This window comes from Haematobia irritans, chromosome 4, assembly GCF_050003625.1.
Source record: "Haematobia irritans isolate KBUSLIRL chromosome 4, ASM5000362v1, whole genome shotgun sequence".
Lineage (NCBI taxonomy): Eukaryota > Metazoa > Arthropoda > Insecta > Diptera > Muscidae > Haematobia > Haematobia irritans.
Genome location: NC_134400.1, coordinates 227,391,517 through 227,413,096, shown reverse-complemented (window position 1 = coordinate 227,413,096; position 21,580 = coordinate 227,391,517). Strand labels below are relative to the sequence as shown.

The 21,580-nt window shown below is 33.1% G+C and overlaps 1 protein-coding gene across 1 annotated transcript in view; it reads right to left on the bottom strand.

Annotated features, from left to right (window-relative positions):
- The window catches only part of LOC142236025 (uncharacterized), a 37,855-nt gene extending 24,731 nt beyond the window's left edge, over nucleotides 1-13,124 (bottom strand). The window contains exon 1 of the mRNA XM_075307275.1: nucleotides 13,031-13,124. Coding sequence (XP_075163390.1) covers nucleotides 13,031-13,124 — 94 coding nt within the window. The remainder of the gene's footprint in view (nucleotides 1-13,030) is intronic.
- Between the last annotated feature and the right edge of the window lie 8,456 nt (nucleotides 13,125-21,580).

Here is a 21,580-nt window from a genome sequence, read left to right as displayed (position 1 = left end):
TAACAAACGCTACAAATTCAAATTTCAACTATGGCACGAAATCCAACAAACGAGAAGAGCACTTCTCGTTTGCTCTGTTTGCATTGTGCATAGAAGGTGGAGGGTTGAGGTGGATGAAATCCGAAGCAAACATGACTAATATAGCGCACTTCCAATAGAAACATCAGACATAAAGTGGTTTCAGTAAAACGAAACTTATGTTACATCAGACCCGTGTACACTCAAATAGTTTGGGTTAGACTAACCGGCATTGGAGTGCTTGCCATCTTTGTCTTAATGACATGAAGGAATACCCCACAATGACAATGAGAAATAAAGATTTCCACAATTAAAAGAAAATCGTAATCAACAAAGATGTTATGATTTCGAGGAGAGTATTTTGCTTATTTGAAAAAAAGAAGTGCTAAACATTTGTTTAAATTAATTTCAAAACCATCCATATTCCCAATTATTATTTGTAGGGCGTAAGTATGTTGTGTTTCACTCCAAGTATGTCCACTTTTAGACACTTTCAGTTATTAAACATTTGTTTACTTGCGTAAAAATGCCCTAAATATAATTGTGTTTGGGTACACCCTCACAAAAAATCGCTTCTGTAACATATACTCCCAAACATATTTTGCTTCAAGCATATACATTTTTGGGTATTGCCCAAACATTTATATGTTTGATCTCTTCCAATATATAATATGTTTGAAAGCATATTGGTCTAAACAATATATGTTTGGGTAGTCTAAGTTCCAAACATTTTGTATTTTTGCATCCAAATTCAATAATGTTGTCTTCCAAAAAACAATATGTTATTATGTGAACATATAATATGTTTGGAAGCATTTTGCACCCAAAAATATTATATGCTTAAAAAAATCTCCCAAACAATATTGTGCTCAAAATTTTATTTATTTATTTATATATTTACAATCATAATGAATTATAAAAATAAACAGGTAATATAGGTGCTAACAACATAGGTTTTCGACCTGAATGCTCAAAATTTTGTTTCTGCCCAATTGTATATTCCCCGACATCTTTCTCACTTCCACGAGATTTTTTTTAGTTCTTAGCACCTTTTTCTGTAATACAAACATTGTAGAAGAAATTATTCAATTTTATGATTTTTTTATTTTAATTTTACCTTTTGCCGGACGGGGATTCGAACAGCGGACCACACAGTTTGTAAGGATCAAAGAAGTAGCTGATCAATTGCCCAAGGAAAAATAAAATGTTAATTTTGTAATAACAAGCAACAACCACCAACTTAATTCAATATCGCTCCCTGTTAAATAGCGCTCCAAGCTACTAAACACATATATGTTTATAGGCTATTTCTAAATTAATATATGTTTGCATCCAAGCATATTATATTTACAAACATTTTATGTCCCAAACATAATATGTTCTAACATATTAACATATATGTCCCAAACATGTTATGCTAGTTTATGAACATTATATGCTTGCACTCAAAAATATTGTGTTTAAAAATTTGTGTTCCAAACATATAATGTTTATAGCCAAACATATGAAAAACAGTCTTTTTCAACCGTGTACAAGTGCAAATATATGTTTCGTTATGATATCACTAATGTTTAGCCAGCAACCTTCACTTTCATTTATTAAAGTTTCGGTGTTTTTCGTATTTGTGGTGAATTTTACAAACACACAAAAAATAGTTCGTTTCTCCGAAACAACATTTTAGACCAACGAAGTTTCCTTTTTGTCTTTGGTTAAAGTGACGGTTGTCCCAACCGAACTTGATTTGGCCAAAAGAAAAATTCGTTGGTCAAAAATTTCGTTTCTAAGAAAATAATTGCTTGGTTGTAGTCTTGATTTGCTTTTATGCCAAAGGATTCCGATATAGATAACAAATGAAATGCTTGTAGTTACTAATAATTATTCCCAAACACATTTCTTTTTCGCCGAAACCTATGAAACACACGCTTGTGTACACGCACAGAAAAACCATGTTTGGACATGGTTGCCGCATCCATTTAATGCTTATCTACAGCATGTAATTGCCGCGAAAACCATGTATTTTGTCTTTGTAAAAATAGTTTTCGAGCGTAGAAAAATGTATGGTGGCAATAAGCATATGAATGGTCCTCAAATACCGCAAACATGTTCTATCATTTAAATGATAGAATTTGAGACCATTAAATGGTCGGGAAAATCATGTACCTGACCATTCAAATTTTTTACTTTTTTACAGGGAAAAAGTATTTTTATAGGTTAAGTATAGACATGACTAGAACCATTACATGGCCATAAAGACCATTTACATTTTTTTCGTGACCATTTAATTTTTTACCTTTTTTGCAGCGAAAAGAATTTTATAAAAACATTGAGCAGGTACACACGATTTTCATTTTGCGCGTCAGTCGTGTGTTGATTGTTTCTTGGAATGGACGGAGAATACGGATTTACTGTTTTGTGTTAATTTATTTATTCAGAAGTGGCACGTGGTTTTATGCGAAGACAAAAAAGGAAAGTGTAATTGAAAAAATGTACCTGTTTTTTATTCTGCATTTTGCTATATGGTATCATTTATTTTTATTTGCAGTTACATGATGTCTGCGTTTGTATATTTGACGGGCACGCAATAAATAAGGAGTGATCAGTTATTGTTGAAATTGAAAAAAAGAGTGTGTGTGCTTGAACGGCATTATAAATACAAATAAACAATGATTAGTTTATAAATAAATAAAAACAAAAAATAAAGTTAATTTTGTGTTTTATTTTCTCAAGTGGCGTCCTTTTTTCGACGATGAAAAAAGTTTTTTCATAAAGATCAAAACATTTTAGGTTGTGACCATGTTCTTTTAACTAGAAGAAAAACATTTTGAATGAATACCATAACATTTTAAATTGTGACCATTGTCTTTTCATTCAAACAAAATTCTTTTTATCAATATAATAACATTTTAGATGAGGACAATTATATTTTTCTTAGAACCATGTTCACTGAGCCAACATGGTTGCAGGTGAAAATGTTACATGGTCGCCGCAAAAATAGCTCCTATCATATTATTTTGCTCTTGAAATATGATTGTGACAATCTTCTCTGCGTGTAGGTGTACTCCATGGAATGTATATAAGTATCACTATGACGAAATTTGCCGAGGAGTGTGGATGCAGTGACATAAAGATACGCTTCTATGCGCGCAAAAAATAAACATGAAACTTCATAAACGTTCTTAATAAAAAGTTTGTTGTTCTTTTTTAAACTAACTTTTTTTACAACTAAAATAAAACAAACGATTTTCGATCTTCTGGTTAAACTGACGTTATGGTTCGAGTGTAATGATCCGTAAGAGGGGAAAAATGAATCAACCAGAAATAAAATGAAAAATCTTGTTAAAAATGTGAATGACTGTTCCACAAAAAAAAAAAAAAAAAAAAACAGAAAACAGAAATTGGAAAGCATAAAAGACGGTGGGGCGAGCATGGAGAATGAACGGGAAGCGTTAGCAAAGTAATTCAAGAAGAAAAATGCCTTTGCTACAACAATAACAAGCATTTTTTCGGATTGCTGTACTTGTTCTCCATTCTGCGAATTGAGTTTTTCTTTTCCTTTCTCACAACATTTGCAAAGATTTATGTTTTCTTAAGCTTTCATTACTTGTTTCTGTTTCCTTGTTCCTTTCCTTGAAGTTACTGTAGATTTTTTTATCCTTCACTTTCAGCTTAATTTTGAGCCGAGGGTTTCTTCTGAGTGTTTTGTTTTTGCCCAGAGAAGTATATGAAATTTATTTTGGTGCACAGTTAAAGCAAAAACCCCAGAATTTATTCACTTTCGACCAGTGTGTTTAAGAAAGTGTCAAAGGTTTTTTGCATGAAACGACAATTTTCATCCCAGCCAATGGAGTCGTTTACGTCCCATTCATTAGGGCATAAGGACCAGTGTATTAGGTTTGAAGATCCCTTGACAATAGAAGTTTGCCAAGATGTCTAAAAATTGATTTTTATAACAATACTGAAAATCATGATTTGGATTTAATGATTTTGACATTAATTTATGGATTTTGGTTGTGTATTTATTTGAAATATAAGTTGCTTTCTTAACTTCCAATAAATCCCACACTAAACCGAATTTACCATATTATTATTTTAGCTCATTGAAATTATTGTGAGTATTAAGTTCGAGTTTAGCCGCTAAAATCGCAAATTTTTCACTACTACTTTTCTCTAATAATCCATTGTAAATAATATAAACTTTGTAAAAAGTTGCTTTGGGGTATTCTCCATTAAGTTTTGCTAAAATTGGCATCAAAGTGGTATAATTTTATATTGTTTTTACTGATTTAGTTTCGATTTCGATAGCGGCTAAGCTCGAACTTAATACCCACCTTTACTTAAACATTTTCTCAATATTACAAAGTTTCCTTCACTTTAATATTTTTTTAGTTCAGTTATACGAACGAAAATTTGTAAATTATGCCAAAAATCTGTCCATCTTGAATGTTGTGCTTCAAATTTATGTATGACTACTAAATTTTCTCGAAATTTTCGAAAAATATTTGCTATTGTAATTTTGTGGTTCATTTCCAAAAAATTTAAAAAGAACATAAGGTCTGGTTGCCTAGACCTTCGCCTAAAACATTTATAAAGTTGTACACCAATACGAAATAAATTGTGACACGATATGGAAAATATGAAGTGAATATTTATTTTTATTACCTTAAAGCAAAGCTCGCATCTCAAGCTTTAACCCTCTAATGCCCCAATTTTTTTGCCAGCTGATTAAATTTTCAATGTTAACGACAAAAAAGCAAGACAAATTTATACCGTAAAATTCAGCATATGCTGCAAAGCCTCTTGAATAGTTTCGAATAAGTTTTCTTTTTATTTCGCCCATTTTTGTTGTCTTAAGGTGTGTTTTACTGAAAGCTTCCTTATTAAATGATTGGGCATTAGAGTGTTAATAATCTCCAAAGTAAATCTCATCGAATGAGAAACATTTTTATCTTCATTTAAAGATTAAAATATTTTCCTTCATATTAAATCTAAATGTAATGAAAAAAAATGTACAACAACGACTATGAAATTTCGTTTATCTAAAAGTGATTATTAAAGAGAAAATAAGAAGTACACAGTTGTGTAACAAAAAAATTTTTGTGGTGATAAAAAAAAAGAAATTTTCAAAAAATTCAAAGAGCTCTAACATACTTTTTCATACTTTTTTGTTTTGCGTGAACATTCGATATTGCACTGCATAGTTAATTTAGGAATAATTTAAAACTCCAAATTAAAATACCCTAAGTAGTATTTAATACTTTTGTCCTAAATATCATATTCGCGAAGTATACGTTTGTCCATTTACTGAACCATACCTCTTTTGTGTGCATAAAGGCTTCTCGACAACATCGAATTACATAGACATCCAGTTTAGGGTGTCCAAATAACCGGTTTCCATTTTTTTTGGCCCAAAACCTGGAAAAAAACTGAAAAACTAAAACCAGTGAAAATGGGGTTTAAACATTTATTTTGTTGTAAACAAACAACAAAATGAATAATTCTCTGTAATAAATGGTCTAGGGAGCATAATTCATTTTATGTGTTTTTGTTTTTAAGAATAACGTAAAAATTGAATACAGTTGGGGTGCTCCCTTTGCCGACGAGATTTCGTAATTCTACACTGAAAAAAATCGTTTAGTAAAGGTGGATCGACATCCACGACTAAGTCAGCCTTGAACATGACACGGAATTTATCGGTATTCTTTTCAGTTTTATCATCATCGTATAAAGACCAGGGTATACGATTATTGAAAAGGGGTTTTAATTAGTCAGCTTTTCCCCTCTTCGATACGTATCTACACAGAAAAAAAGTGTCTTGTAAATTTAAGAAGATTTTTACAATAATTTATAAGTAATAAGGGAGCCACCGTGGTGCAATGGTTAGCATGCCCGCCTCGCTGCGCCTTCCGAAACGTATTTGTAGGAACATTTTGCGTTAACTTAGTCAACCATATCCTTCGTGCTGAAAACAAATTCGAAAAGATTTGAATTCTTTCAAACAAATCGGACTACTTGCTTTTTATAGGTACAAATACGGCAGATATGCATATGTAAAACGGTTCATCTTAAAAAATGTCGTGGAGAGGGTCCCCCTCCGCGACCAGGTGTCAAAAATGAGGTACCCTATTTTCACCACATGAACGCCCCCTACGATCTCTGAAAGTTTCAAGTAAATCGGTTCAGCCATTTCGGAGCCAACTCGGAACATACAAACAATCAAACAAACAAACATAAATTGAATTTTATATATAGATAGATAGATGTAAAAAATTAATATTTAATTCCAGATGAAGTTGGAAAATGTTTGTTATATCTCAGCGTATAGTTTAGTCATAAATTGGTAAGTATTTTTTAATATGGCTTTCTTTTAAAAAGAAAATTTTTATGTATATTATTATTTGTTAATTATTTTTTTTTTGGAAACCAGTTTAATGTATAACTTAATTTTACCATTTCCCAATAAACTAAAATGCATTTTAAATCGAAAATGAAATTACGTGTCGTCATTTTGACGAATAATGACTCTCTAGGGTTAACCAGAATATTTGTTTTTTTTATGCATATTATTATTTTTATACCCTGCTCCACACTGTGGAACAGGGTATTATAAGTTAGTGCATATGTTTGCAACACCCAGAAGGAGACGAGATAGACACATGGTGTCTTTGGCAAAAATGCTCAGGGTGGGCTCCTGAGTCGATATAGCGATGTCCGTCTGTCCGTGAACACATTTTTTAATCAAAGTCTAGGTCGCAGTTTTAGTCCAATCGACTTCAAATTTGGTACAAGTATGTGCTTTGGCTCAGAATAGATCCCTATTGATTTTGGAAGAAATCGGTTCAGATTTAGATATAGCTCCCATATATATATTTCGCCCGATATGGACTTATATGGCCCCAGAAGCCAGAGTTTTACCCTAATTTGCTTAAAATTTTGCACAAGAAGAACAATTAGCACTATAGTCAAGTGTGCCAAATTTTATTGAAATCGGTTCAGATTTAGATATAGCTCCCATATATATCTTTCGCCCGATATGGACTAATACGTTCCCAGAAGCCAGAGTTTTACCCCAATTTGGTTGAAATTTTGCACAGGGAGTAGAATTAGCATTGTAGCTATGCGTGCCAAATTTGGTTGAAATCGATTCAGATTTAGATATAGCTCCCATATATATCTTTCGCCCGATATGGACTAATACGTTCCCAGAAGCCAGAGTTTTACCCCAATTTGGTTGAAATTTTGCACAGGGAGTAGAATTAGCATTGTAGCTATGCGTGCCAAATTTGGTCGAAATCGGTTCAGATTTAGATATAGCTCCCATATATAGCTTTCGCCCGATTTACACTCATATGACCGCAGAGGCCAATTTTTAACTCCGATTTAGTTGAAATTTTGCACAGAGAGTAGAATTAGCATTGTTGCTATGTGTGCCAAATTTGGTTGAAATCGGTTCAGATTTAGATATAGTTCCCATATATAGCTCCCATATATATAAGTCTATCAAATTCTTCCAGATCGAGTGGTATTTAAATGTATGTTTTTGGGACAAACCTTTATATATAGCCCCCAACACATTTGACGGATGTGATATGGTATCGAAAATTTAGATCTACAAAGTGGTGCAGGGTATAATATAGTCGGCCCCGCCCGACTTTAGACTTTCCGTACTTGTTTTCATTAGATTTGAAAACCTATTTAATAATTTTATTTAATGTAAAAAATAAATATTTAATTTCAGAGTAACCCAAATAAATTTGGACAACTTCTTATATTTCCCCTCAGCATACAATTTAATAGAGAATTGGTAATTTTTATATTAAAACTTTGGCTTTCTTTCAACTAGAATATTTATTTTATTGTATCCTTCACATCGATAACAACACAGTTTTATGAGTTTATATAGAATACTTCATTATTTCTCTAATTGTTTCAGGTACAAATTTTATGAGATACGTTTTCTAAAGAAAAGTTTAATTCCTTACACCATTTGATAAAATGCCCTCAAATATGGTAAGTTACAAGCTAAAATAAAGAATTAAAAAAATATATTTCATTACATGGTGTTCATTTTTAACAATTTTCATTATTGCTTCCATTTTTTTCCAGCAATATGTGTGAAAAAATTACCTACGATGAATAAAAAAAGGATAAGTTAAAATGTCAAATGAACTACTCTCTGTTCCACGTGACCATAATTTTTATTCACAAAAAACATTGTATTAAGAACTTCCATCATAAGTTTTTATAATAAAGTACTTTTGCTTAAAGAAAGTTTAATTTTAATGTATGAAATTTTTCATAATAGTAAAACGGTTTGTTGTTCCTTTAATTATTTAATTTCTCTGTACTGTGGAATGATTGGTTAACAGAGACTGTTAACCAATTTTTATTATTGGGTTTCCCAAAAAAAGGAAGTAAACCAAAATACTACTGACTTTTTAACTTGGTAGGGGTATAAAATCTTATGGTGTTGTAAAAATGAACTAAAATACAATGTTATATATGAACTGAAATTTAAGAGAATTATAAACTAGACAAGTTGAAAAAAATCTTAAGGGCTAAATCATGGTCAATATTACTACAGCTTAGTTCATTTTGCAATGGAAAAGGGTTCACTGTTTTTTTCAGTGTACACAAACTTTGATGTTCGGAGAAAACATTTGTCGAAATATATAGAATATTCATTGAACTTCAGAAAACCAGTTACCCAATGTTCAAAACCAGATTCCCGAGAATCCCCATGAAATGAAAAATCATTACCCGGGATTTGTTATTGTAACGGAATCCGGTTAACCTAACCTTTGTCGATTTTGGACACCCTAATCCAGAGATTCTAAATTGTTTCGATGATAATGTTTGCAATCTACAACTTTATTAGAAGACAAATTTCATTTAAGGTCATTACTACAATGTCCCCTATTCACAAATGTTCATTCTGATTTTCTCCTCACTTTTGATTTCTTCTGACAATGCCAAATTCTTTGGTGCTGTCAATGGTGTGCTGATTATGCTTGAAATCGACATTGTCCAGGACCACTTAATACATTTTCTGCTGAGGGAGCAATCCGCCTAAAGTATATCACATTCACGGCCAAACATAATGGAAACCTTTGTGGATGGTGTCATGGAAATTTTAAAAGAAGGCAATCCTACCAAATGAACCAAGATTCCATCTAATTTATGGCCTACATTCAAATCATTCGCAAATTGGAAAAGTGCCGATGTCACGGAGATATGAATGCATGGGCGACCACCGACTCATCTCCCGCTTAGCACTCACCACTCGTTTATTTGACTTTATTGTGTGGACAAAAATGAAATGTCTTGTACAGCTCGATTGCGTGGACCAAGTGGCCAGGACACACAATGCGAATGTAATATCTGCTGCCAATTTGGATGTTGACAATGAGGCGCTGGCCTTGTTTGTCTTTGAGAATCTTGCGAATATTTGCTGAGATATTAGCATAAATGGCGCACGGTTCATCACTATCCATCGTTTCATATAATTAAAGTGATTCTTCAACCTCACATCCACATGACTGCTTTGGATGGATGGCAGGATGGTGGGCAAATAAAGAAACACATATAAAATATGGACTTTTTGTTCGTACCCACCTAAAACTATTTCAATTTAATCTAAAAGCGTCAAGTCAAGTAAGATTCCCATTTTTTTGTCGAATCACTCAACTGTAAGGACAAAACGACTTCATTGAAAATTTTATCGGCTGTTCGAGAAGGAAAAGAACAGAACAGATCATAGAAATGCGTCCTCTATGCTAAGCAAAAATTCGCATTCGTATTTGAGGCATTTGAAATCTTTGGGCTCACTGTTTTTTGTACGAAGTACACATAGCGTACTCTAATACATGTACACATAGCGTATTTTCATACAAGCAAACAGTCTCGAATGCGCATCACTATGATAAATGCATTTTGAAAATAAAAGACTGAAAAACAAAAACAACAAAAAACAATGAACAATGAACATGCAACATATGACTATGGAGTGTCATTAGATAGCATTTAAATCTCTAATAAATCAATTTCCGACGGCAATATACTGGATTGGTGCACTTGGAATGTGAAAATGCTTTTACTACATTCCTTTTTTGACATGTTTGATTTTTTTAAAGCTCGTTCTTTGGAATAAAAGAACGCCTTACCAATATAGTCTAATAATTGAACCGACTAGATCGTCCAATAAAGGGAACTGATGAGGATGTGGAAATCCGAAACAGCTGTCTTCCCAACCATTTTGGACAACATTTTTAACATTCCAAACATTTTAACTTTCAATTTGCCGTAAAAAAGACTATATACACTGAAATAAATATTGGCCTTATACGAAGGATGAAGCAACGACAATTTTAGGATTCTCCATTTGCACAATATTAAAGACAAGTTTTATTTAAAATAAGGAATAATTGACAGAACTTTCAGAATCTTTGCTTTAAAAGCTTTTTTAACTGGTTGGCTGATAAGTCCCCGGTATGACACATAGATGGCGTCGGATAGTACCAACCTTCAAATGATTCGTGTCAAAATTTGACGTCTGTAAGTCAATTAGTTTGTGAGATAGAGCGCCTTTTGTGAAGCAACTTTTGTTATTGTGAAAAAAAGGGAAAAAAGGAATTTCGTGTTTTGATAAAATACTGTTTTCTGAAGGGAAAAAATACGGTGGAAGCAAAAACTTGGCTTGATAATGAGTTTCTCTCTGCCCCAGGGAAATCAACAATAATTGATTGGTATGCAAAATTCAAGCGTGGTGAAATGAGCACGGAAGACGGTGAACGCAGTGGACGCCCGAAAGAGGTGGTTACCGACGAAAACATCAAAAAAATCCACAAAATGATTTTGAATGACCGTAAAATGAAGTTGATCGAGATAGCAGAGGCCTTAAAGATATCAAAGGAACGTGTTGGTCATATCATTCATCAATATGTTGATATGTGGAAGCTCTGTGAAAAATGGGTGCCGCGCGAGCTCACATTTGACCAAAAACAACAACGTGTTGACGATTCATGGCTCCATCACTACACTCCTGAGTGGACATTGACCGGTGAACCGTCTCTGAAGCGTTGAAAGACTCAAAAGTCCGCAGGCAAAGTAATGGCCTCTATTTTTTGGGATGCCCATGGAATAATTTTTATCGATTATCTTGAGAAGGGAAAAACCATCAACAGTGACTATTAGTGTGTAAATATAACCATAGCGATAGGCGGTAGGCGAAACATTTTTGTCGCAACGGCAAATACAATAAGCTTGACGGCGAATAATTCCCTTTTTCACGTTTCCTAGCGTTTTTGTTGTCAATACAACATGCTTTGACAATATTAAACAATGAAGTTGAATAAAAACATACAATGGCTTGTTATTTGTTGAGTTATTTCAAGAAAAAATAATCTACACGTGTCCAGGCAACAGCAATTCCTAGTGGTGAGTTAAAAAAATTGATAAGCGATGGCAACACTATACCAGTTTTCGCCAAGGAGTTAGAATAAGTTTTAATTTAGCGACACGCCGCTAGCCGTCACGGTGTTCCGTCGCGGATTTTGGGCTTCCCATAAGAAATACACGTAAATAAGTGTTCGCCTACCGCCTATCGCTATGGTTATATTTACATACTTATATTGCGTTATTGGAGCATTTGAAGGTCGAAATCGCGACAAAACGACCCCATATGAAGAAGAAAAAATTGTTGTTCCACCAAGACAACGCACCGTGCCACAAGTCAATGAGAACGATGGCAAAAATTCATGAATTGGGCTTCGAATTGCTTCCCCACCCATCGTATTCTCCAGATCTGGCCCCCACACCGAAAGAATTCTCTTCGTTAATTTTACGAAGAATTCTTCATTAACTATTCTTCCTGAATTCTTCATTAAAATAACCAAATTTTCATTCATTTTCGTAAATTTTATGAAGAACATTTTACGAATATACGAAACTTCTACGAAACATTCTACATTAGCTTTTCTTCGTAAAAAGTTCGTACTTTTAACGAAACTTTCTTCACATTTCATGAATTTTGTGAAGAAGTTTTTACGAATATTTTACGAAACTTCTGCGTTAAAATTTCTTCATAAAAAGTACGAAATATTTTCTTTGAAATAACGAAGAAGTTTCATTGAAGTTGTAAAATTTCCGTTCGCGGCATTAAATTGTCTTTTATAATGTGCTTGAGTGTATTCGTTTATTCTATTTTTTTATGCAAGTCTATGCTACTTCTCATTTGGGTGATAGCGCGCTATGAATAAAAGTGAAGCAATAAAACTAAAAATTATTCAAAAACTTAAGATGTAAAGTAGTGATGTCATTTTTCACACTTGCAACTACAACCAAATGAACTTTCGACTATAATTTTTTTTTCTAAAAGTTCGAACATTTTTCAGAAAAAAATACGAAACATTTTCATAAAAAGAACGAAATTGTTTCATAAAAAGTACGAAGATTTTTCATAAAAAGTACGAAGATTCTTCATAAAAAGTACGAATTTTTTTCTTACAAACTACGAAAATGTTGGAAGAACTTTTCTTCGTAAAAAGTACGAAATATTTCGTACTTTTAATGAAAAGTTTCTTTGTTTGTAAAACAATGACAAATTTCGTACTTTTAACGAAATTTTTCGTTATTTTTACGAAGAAAATTCTTTCGGTGCAGCGACTTTTTCTTGTTCTCAGACCTCAATGAAGAGGTGATCGCCGAAACTGAGGCCTATTTTGAGGCAAAACCGAAAGAGTACTACCAAAATGGTATCAAAAAATTGGAAGGTTTATAATCGTTGTATCGCTCTTGAAGGGAACTATGTCGAATTTTGACAAAAAAAATTGTTTTTCTTTGTTAGACCGGGGACTTATCAGCCAACCTGTTATGTGCTTATTTTATTTTATTTTCACCATTTATTTTGAGAATTTTGCTTAGTAGGTTTAAAGTTTTTTTTTCGTTTTTAATTGGCCATATGTACATGTATTGATCAGTAATCATCACAAAGAAATCTCTTCAATGCCAATTTTACTGTACTCTGTGCTTAGCAATCGTTTTATCCAACCCTCGACATCCTTGTCCTCAATGTAAAGTAGAATCAAATTAGTCTCTGGTTTCATGCCCATCACACTTCATTATCTTCTACAGCGTCATAGCGTTTACTATGGGGACAAATTCAACTAAACGTTCGTCAATTTCCCCATAAATGAAATTAGATTTGCTATTCATGCTTTAGCTAAATGCGTTTTATTGCCAAGGCGAAAATCCACCAGGGGTTCGTTTGGCCGCACCGCTCTGTCGAACACACGCAGAGAAGAAACATGATTGTCACAATCATATTCGAAGAGCAAAATAATATGATAGGAGCTATTTTTGCGGCGACCATGTAACATTTTAACCTGCAACCATGTTGGCTCAGTGAACATGGTTCTAAGAAAAATATAATTGTCCTCATCTAAAATGTTATTATATTGATAAAAAGAATTTTGTTTCAATGAAAAGACAATGGTCACAATTTAAAATGTTATGGTATTCATTAAAAATGTTTTTCTCCTAGTTAAAAGAACATGGTCACAACCTAAAATGTTTTGATCTTTATGAAAAAACTTTTTTCATCGTCGAAAAAAGGACGCCACTTGAGAAAAGAAAACACAAAATTAATTTTTTTTGTTTGTTTATATTTATTTATAAACTAATTTATTGTTTATTTGTATTTATAATGCCGTTCAAGCAAACATCATATATTTTTACACACTCTATTTTATTTCAATTTCAACAATAAGTAATTATTCCATATTTACATCGTGCTCATCAAATGTACAAACGCAGACATCATATAACTGCAAATAAAAATAAATGATACTATATAGCAAAATGCAGAACAAAAAACAGGTACATTTTTTCAATTACACTTTCCTTTTTTTGTGGTCACATAAAACCACGTGCCACTTAAATAAATTAACACAAAACACAAAACACAAAAAATCCGTATTCTTCGTCCATTCCAAGAAACAATCAACACACGACTGACGCGCAAAATGAAAATCGTGTGTACCTGGTCAAGGTTTTTATAAAATTCTTTTCGCTGCAAAAAAGTTAAAAAATTAAATGGTCACGAAAAAAATGTAAATGGTCTTTATGGCCATGTAATGGTTTATTTAATGGTTTCAAATTCTATCATTTAAATGATAAAACATGTTTGCGGTATTTGAGAACCATTCAAATGCTTATTGCCACCATACATTTTTCTCCGCTCGAAAACCCGGCAATTACATGCTCTAGATAAGCATTAAATGGATGCGTGGATGCATGTCCAAACATGGTTTTTCTGTGCGTGCAGCAATGGTCGAACGATGTTATTGATATCGAATACTTAATTATGATTATGGCTACGAATATTGGAGTTGTTTTTATGCCACAGCCACCATCCCTTCCCCTTCTAAGCTCTTCGCAAGATGTAATCGAATCCACTGTGAGTGTTAGTAAATCATTTTCTAGATCTTCAATTGTGTTGAGTGTAGGAATGGATTCTTGTGAAACATAGTCCAACAGCTCCCCCCGAAACCCCAGCCAGTGATTCAATGTTTATGTGAGGCAAACTGGAGTTTATTGGGCATTTGCTTGTGTCCAACGATTTCTCACGTTAATCCAATGAATAATAATAATAATATCTAACACAATGGATAATAATGGTGGGGGAGAACAATCGTACTAAATTCACTGATGATGTTGATGAACTTGTTAACAACGGCAATCTTATGACAGTACGATTCAAAACAAATGTATCCACATGTTGTAGCATGGTGTGGCCCGAACGAATCCCAAATACTCTCCAGCATAGAGAACGAGAAAGGCAGGAATCAACCAAGTTCACATAGAAATAAACCTACACTCAACAAAAAGTGAACTCACTATTTCACTAAAGCCAATTTAACTATATTTTAGTTCATGAACTTATTATATTTGGAGAAAGTTTCATTTACTCTAATAATTTTTTGCGTACGTTAGTTAAATGAACTAAAATACGGGGAAATAATTATACACAATTTAAGGATATAGATTTACTAAATTCGTATTTCTCATAAAATAGTTCATTATTTCTTCAAATTTGTAAATTTTACTACAAAAGCGTCCATCATGAACTTCGTATGTCACTAAAGACATTCTTGCAATTTTGAACTCCAATTTTTTCCTTCAAACTACCAAATTTTCTTTAATAAATGAAAAAAATTTTTTATGTCTAATAAATTTTCTTGAATTTGTCGAAAAATATTTACTTAATTTTGTGATATCGACGTGATGCCAGCGCTTGTAATACTGTTTAGTTAAAAATTTCTAAAAAAATCAAAATTTTCTAAAACTAATGAAAAGTTTTCTTCCTGGTGGGTTCACTGTTTTTTCAGTGTAAGGACCTATGGTAGCATATAAAATTCGACTGAAGAAAGGTGATGATTCGCGTAGTAATTGTACCACTTTATTGATGATAGCTATCTTTGAAATCGAGAAGTTCTGATGGTGGATGTAGTGAAAACTGTGTTGTACTATCCAATAATGTTACGTTAGTAGATGGAAAACCTAAAAACTCTGTAAATATGCAGTCATTAGCATGGTCTTGATTTATCGGTCCACATTATGAATTTAATGTATGATTTGTCTAAGATTTTTGAAACAATGTTGTTGATATATCTAAGACAAAACAATGTATATATAAAATATTAAAAAAAGTCGATTAAAAGATGTCTTTTTAAAAAGAAACATACCCTTTGGTCAGTTCCTTTCGTACAAACGATGTCTCAAATACCACTTTTGGAGATAGATATAATGTAATTTTACGCATATTCTAAAAAGTTTCCCAAGCTTTAAAGCTTAAAAGTATTCGTTTTTGCAAAGATAAAAATTTTGTAGAAAAAAATTTTGGTGACAAAGGTTTGAACTTTTTCAAAGAATTTCAAAATATATGTGCTACAAATATTGATATTGTCAACATATATGAGTATATCAGGAGATATATGCAGATATGAACTCAATGGGTACATTTGGCCGATAGAGTTGTTTGTAAAAAATTTCCGGTTGAAGCGAAACGACTACTAAGTCCGAAATATGGACTGCCACTACAAAACTATTTGATGCATTTGTTTATCCATAATTTTAGCCGTGTATTGACTTCTTAATACACTGAATAATATTGTGTCGGTAGGCCAAAGATTTCATGTCCTTAAGATACGAATGCGAATTATGTTTCGCATTTTTCCTTGTCCAAAAATTAATAAACTTTTCAATGAAGTCGTTTTGTGCTTATAATTAAGCGATTCGACATAAAATTGGGAATCCTAACATGAAAGATTTTTTTTCGATAATTTTGAAAATTCCTAAAAATAAATTTAAATTTTCTTTAAATTTGTTGACTTTCTGCATCTTGACAATAAAGCAAAAAAAGTTAAAACATAGGGCATGATTTCCAACACAATGAACTAACTTGAACATTGAACTAAATTGTACTCTACATTTTGAGATTTCCCCAAAGCATTTTAAAACCTGGAAAATTTAATGCCTTATTATATTTTTTAACTGCAGTTCATGAAATTACACCCTCTCATAGATAAAAAATTAACTAAAAGTAAAGATTAAAATCATGACCATTTGAAGCATACAGTAGTTGAAATTTTTCTTTAGTTGCCCAGCAAAAAAAATTTGGAAGTTCTTCCAACACAACTTTAAAAGCACTTTCAGAAGATGCACTCCCAATGATGTTCTTTATTTTAATTACACAAGAAGTTCTTTTAATTCAATTTTTTATAACTTGGTGTTTAATTTTGCAGCTTTCTCAGTGGCTGAATGTGCGGGGAGTGAAGATATGTCACCACTTGGGAAAGAGATTAGTGGACTGTAAGATGAGTAAATGTAGATTTGGCGGGACTGGTCTGCTAGTAGCAATCACTGTAGATGTGACACAAATTCTCAGTCCGAGAAATTATGTCCAAATGAGATCCACCCGTGAAAAGACAGTAAGTAAGTAAAAACCAAAAGTGAAGTTAGTTAGTGTCACAATTAGTTTATTTGGTTAGAAGTTGCTCACCAGTTGAAGTGTGCGAAGTAAGTAAGTTCGCATATACAGCTTCTTACCAAGAAACTTTATTTGACATTTATCTATAACTAGCTAGATATTAATCCATAATGAATTTCAATTAGTTTCAGTGTATCTTAAACTATGTAATCAATTCAAAATCTTGACGTTAATTAATTCAAAATTTAAATTCAAATATATGAAATAAGAAAAATTATATATAATACATATTTAAAAGGAAACAAATATGAACATCAATAAAATTTGTTTTGTCTAATATTTGAATATTAGACATGCTGCCGACTCAGAAAATAGCATTTATGATTGATTAGTACACAGGACAGATGTAAGTGCACGTATAGCTTCCGATACGATTTGTTGATTAGATTTTTCTGAATTAGTCGTATGGTTCTGCAAATTTTTTGCCGTTCGATTAGAGTTGCGGTTTCTGGATGACTGTTTACGGTTATGATCTGCCCCTCGAGATGGTCTATGAGTAACAACTTCGTCATATTCGCGACGGTTACGGTCTGTAGCTCGAGATTGTCCATGAGTACCAATTTCATCATTATCTCGATTATTTCTTGATCCTCGATTACGCAATTGATTAGTACTGTCATAATTCGGATGCAGAAGACTGTTATGAGGTCTGCCACATAAACGACACATATTTCGGGATCGACAATCGCGAAATCGATGAGTGCGTGCAAAACAGTTGACACAATAAGACTCTTTTAGTATAAAAATATTGCTTATAAATTAAAAATTAATGGTTCTTCAAGCTCGAGGTCTTTTTAAAATATTTTATTTATTATTCCCAATATTTCGCGATTACGATATTGAATCGCTTCCTCAGGGGTCTACAATAGATTTATAGATATTACATTTCATAAATATCACAGTATTAAACATTTAATAATTTAAATAAGTGTAAATCTTAATTACTTTTAGTTAATAATCTCAAATTGTATTATAGGATAATATAATTATACAAAAATCGGACAGACATATCTTAATCTCATTTTTCAAGTATCAGGCGAACAGAAAAATTAAAACAGCAACACAACCAATGACTTACATGTATAGTATCCACAACACAAAATACTTAAAGCTACTGTAGATTCACTACCCTCGTCAGCTGTCTGTATTGCACTGAGTTGTTTTTACTATTGCACGATGATCACTACCATGTATTTGTTGTTTCCTTTTCCGAAGCAAATGCCTGTAACAGTGAGCGATGTTTTCTGTATCAACTTTGAAGTTCATTCGTTTTGTTGCAGGTACATTGTTTATGTGAAGTGTTTCTAGTGTAAACCTTTTGCTGTAATTATTCTCTCTTTCTAATATTCTTACGTCGTCAAAGTTTGGGGTATGATTGTTTCTTGCACAGTGGTCTGCTAGTGCCATTTTTGTGGTATTCGAGTGAAATTCTTGTTTTTAATTTGTTTTTGGGTGTTCCTACATAAACTTTTTCACATTTTTCTTTATTATTTCCACCGCACGGTATTTCATAAATCGTATTATGTTTTTCCATTGTGGGGATCTTGATTTTCATGTTGGAAAATCATTTTTTGAGAGTATTGTTTGACTTGTGTGCTAAAGTGTATTGTCCTTTATCAAAGATTTCAGAGTTTGTAATTCGTTCTGATAATTTGTTGACATATACTAGTGACTTGTATATTGTTTCCTCGTTTTTATTTTCGTTTTGGTTTTTCCCCTCCGGTTTAAATTGTGATATTAAGTCATTAATTAAATATTTTGGAAAATTATTGTTGTGTAGAATATCTCTAATAATGGATTTGTTTTTAGAATGATATTCTTTGTCACTTATGTTTAACACCCTGTTTATAAGATTTTTTGCTGTGTTAATCACTATCCTTTTTGGGTGTTGTGAAAAATAATTCATTATTCTCCCCGATGCTGTTGGTTTTTGGTACCAATCTAAACCAAGTTTATAATTTTCCTTCCTGATAACCAGCGTGTCTAAGTATGGAATTCTGCCGTTTTTCTCTATTTCTACCGTGAATTTTATGCTATTATGGAAGCCATTTAATGTTGTCAAGATCTCATGTATTGCACCTTCCCGAACCACAGCAAATATATCGTCCACATATTTCGTCAAGATTTTTGGTTTTGTTGTCAAGTTTTCCATGCAGTTGTCCAGTAAATGTTTTTTTTGTCTTCATACGTAAAGTATCTATTCTCCACTATGCAGAATTTTAAAATTTTCATAAATATATTCTTTGTAAGTCTAGTATGGCCCTCCAATTCTTGCCATCTACTTTCGATGATTTTTAAAGCTAAGTCAACCGGTACACTTGGGAATAGGGACACAACGTCAAAAGATACTAATTTTTCATCCTCCTTGATAGTCAGGTTCTTGATCTTATTTTTAAATTGCAGGGAGTCCTTTATATTGTACTTCGAGTCCTGTGTTAAAATTTTTAAAAGGTTTCCAATGTACTTGCAGAGATTGCTCGAAGGTGAATCTATAGATGAGCAAATTGGCCGTAATGGATAACCATCTTTATGTGTTTTTGACAAGCCATAAATCCTTGGTGCTGTAGCTACGTCCATTTTTAGTCGCTTTTTCTCTGCAGGCGAAATCATGTTGTTTCTGTCCAGTTCCTCCACTAATTCGTTATTTTTATACCCACCACCATAGAATGGTGACGGGGGTATAATAAGTTTGTCATTCCGTTTGTAACGCATCGAAATATCGATTTCCGACTATATAAAGTATATATATTCTTGATCAGGGAGAAATTCTAAGACGATATAACGATGTCCGTCTGTCCGTCTGTCTGTCTGTCTGTCTGTCTGTCTGTCTGTTGTAATCACGCTACAGTCTTCAATAATGAAGCAATCGTGCTGAAATTTTGCACAAACTCGTCCTTTGTCTGCAGGCAGGTCAAGTTCGAAGATGGGCTATATCGGTCCAGGTTTTGATATAGTCCCCATATAAACCGACCTCCCGATTTGGGGTCTTGGGCTTATAGAAATAGTAGTTTTTATCCAATTTGCATGCAATTTGAAATCTAGAGGTATTTTATGCCCGTAAAGAGGTGTGCCAAAAATGGTGAGTATCGGTCCATGTTTTGGTATAGCCCCCATATAGACCGATCTCCCGATTTTACTTCTTGGGCTTATAAAAACCGCAGTTTTTATTCAATTTACCTGAAATTGGAAATCAAGAGGTATTGTAGGACCACAAATACGTGTGCCAAAAATTGTGGGTATCGGTCCATGTTTTGGTATGGTCCCCATATAAAACGACCTCCCGATTTGGGGTCTTGGGCTTATAGGAACCGTAGTTTTTATCAAATTTGTCTGAAATTGGAAACCTAGAGGTATTTTAGGGCCATAAAGAGGTGTGCCGAAAATGGTGAGTATCGGTCCATATTTTGGTATAGCCCCCATATAGACCGATTTCCCGAGTTTACTTCTTGGGCTTCTAGAATCCGAAGTTTTTATTCAATTTACCTGAAATTGGAAATCTAGAGGTATTGTAGGACCACAAATACGTGTGCCGAAAACTGTGAGTATCGGTCCATATTTTGGTATAGCCCCCTTATAGACCGATCTCCCGATTTTACTTCTTGGGCTTATAGAACCAGCTGTTTTTATTCAATTTACCTGAAATTGTAAATCTAGAGGTATTATGGGACCACAAATACGTGTGCCAAAAATTGTGTGTATCGGTCCATATTTTGGTATAGCCCCCATATAGACCGATCTCCCGATTTTATTTCTTGGGCTTATAGAAACCGCAGTATTTATTCAATTTACCTGAAATTGGGAATCTAGAGGTATTGTAGGACCACAAATACGTGTGCCAAAAATTGTGAGTATCGGTCCATGTTTTGGTATGGTCCCCATATAAAACGACCTCCCGATTTGGGTCTTGGGTTTATAGAAACCGTAGTTTTTATCCAATTTGTCTGAAATTGGATATCTAGAGGTATTTTAGGACCATAAAGAGGTGTGCCGAAAATGGTGAGTATCGGCCCATATTTTGGTATATCCCCCATATAGACCGATTTCCCGATTTTACTTCTTGGGCTTCTAGAAACCGTAGTTTTTATCTGATTTGCCTGAAATTGTAAATATTCTGGTATTTTAGGCTCACAAAAACGTGCATCGGATTAAGTTTTTATCGGTCCATTTGGTAATGCCTCCATATAGACCGACTTCACTTCTTGAGGGTGTAGAAGGCGCACTGATCATGAAAATTGCTTGAAACTCAATGTAAAATTTCCAGATTTTACTTCTACAGATTTAAGATTTCAAATCAAGACGTTATTTTATAATTTTCTTGCACACTTACAAGAGATGTTAATGATTCCTCTAAAACTCAAACAAAAATGGTTCTTATAAATCCAGAATCTGATATAGTCCTCATAGTTGAAATCTTTAAATTTATCTTCGGGAAGTGTCCTCAAGCCCTCCTGAAATTTCAAAGGAAACCCTAATATTTGGTTCATGGTGGTGGGTATTTAAGATTCGGCCCGGCCGAAC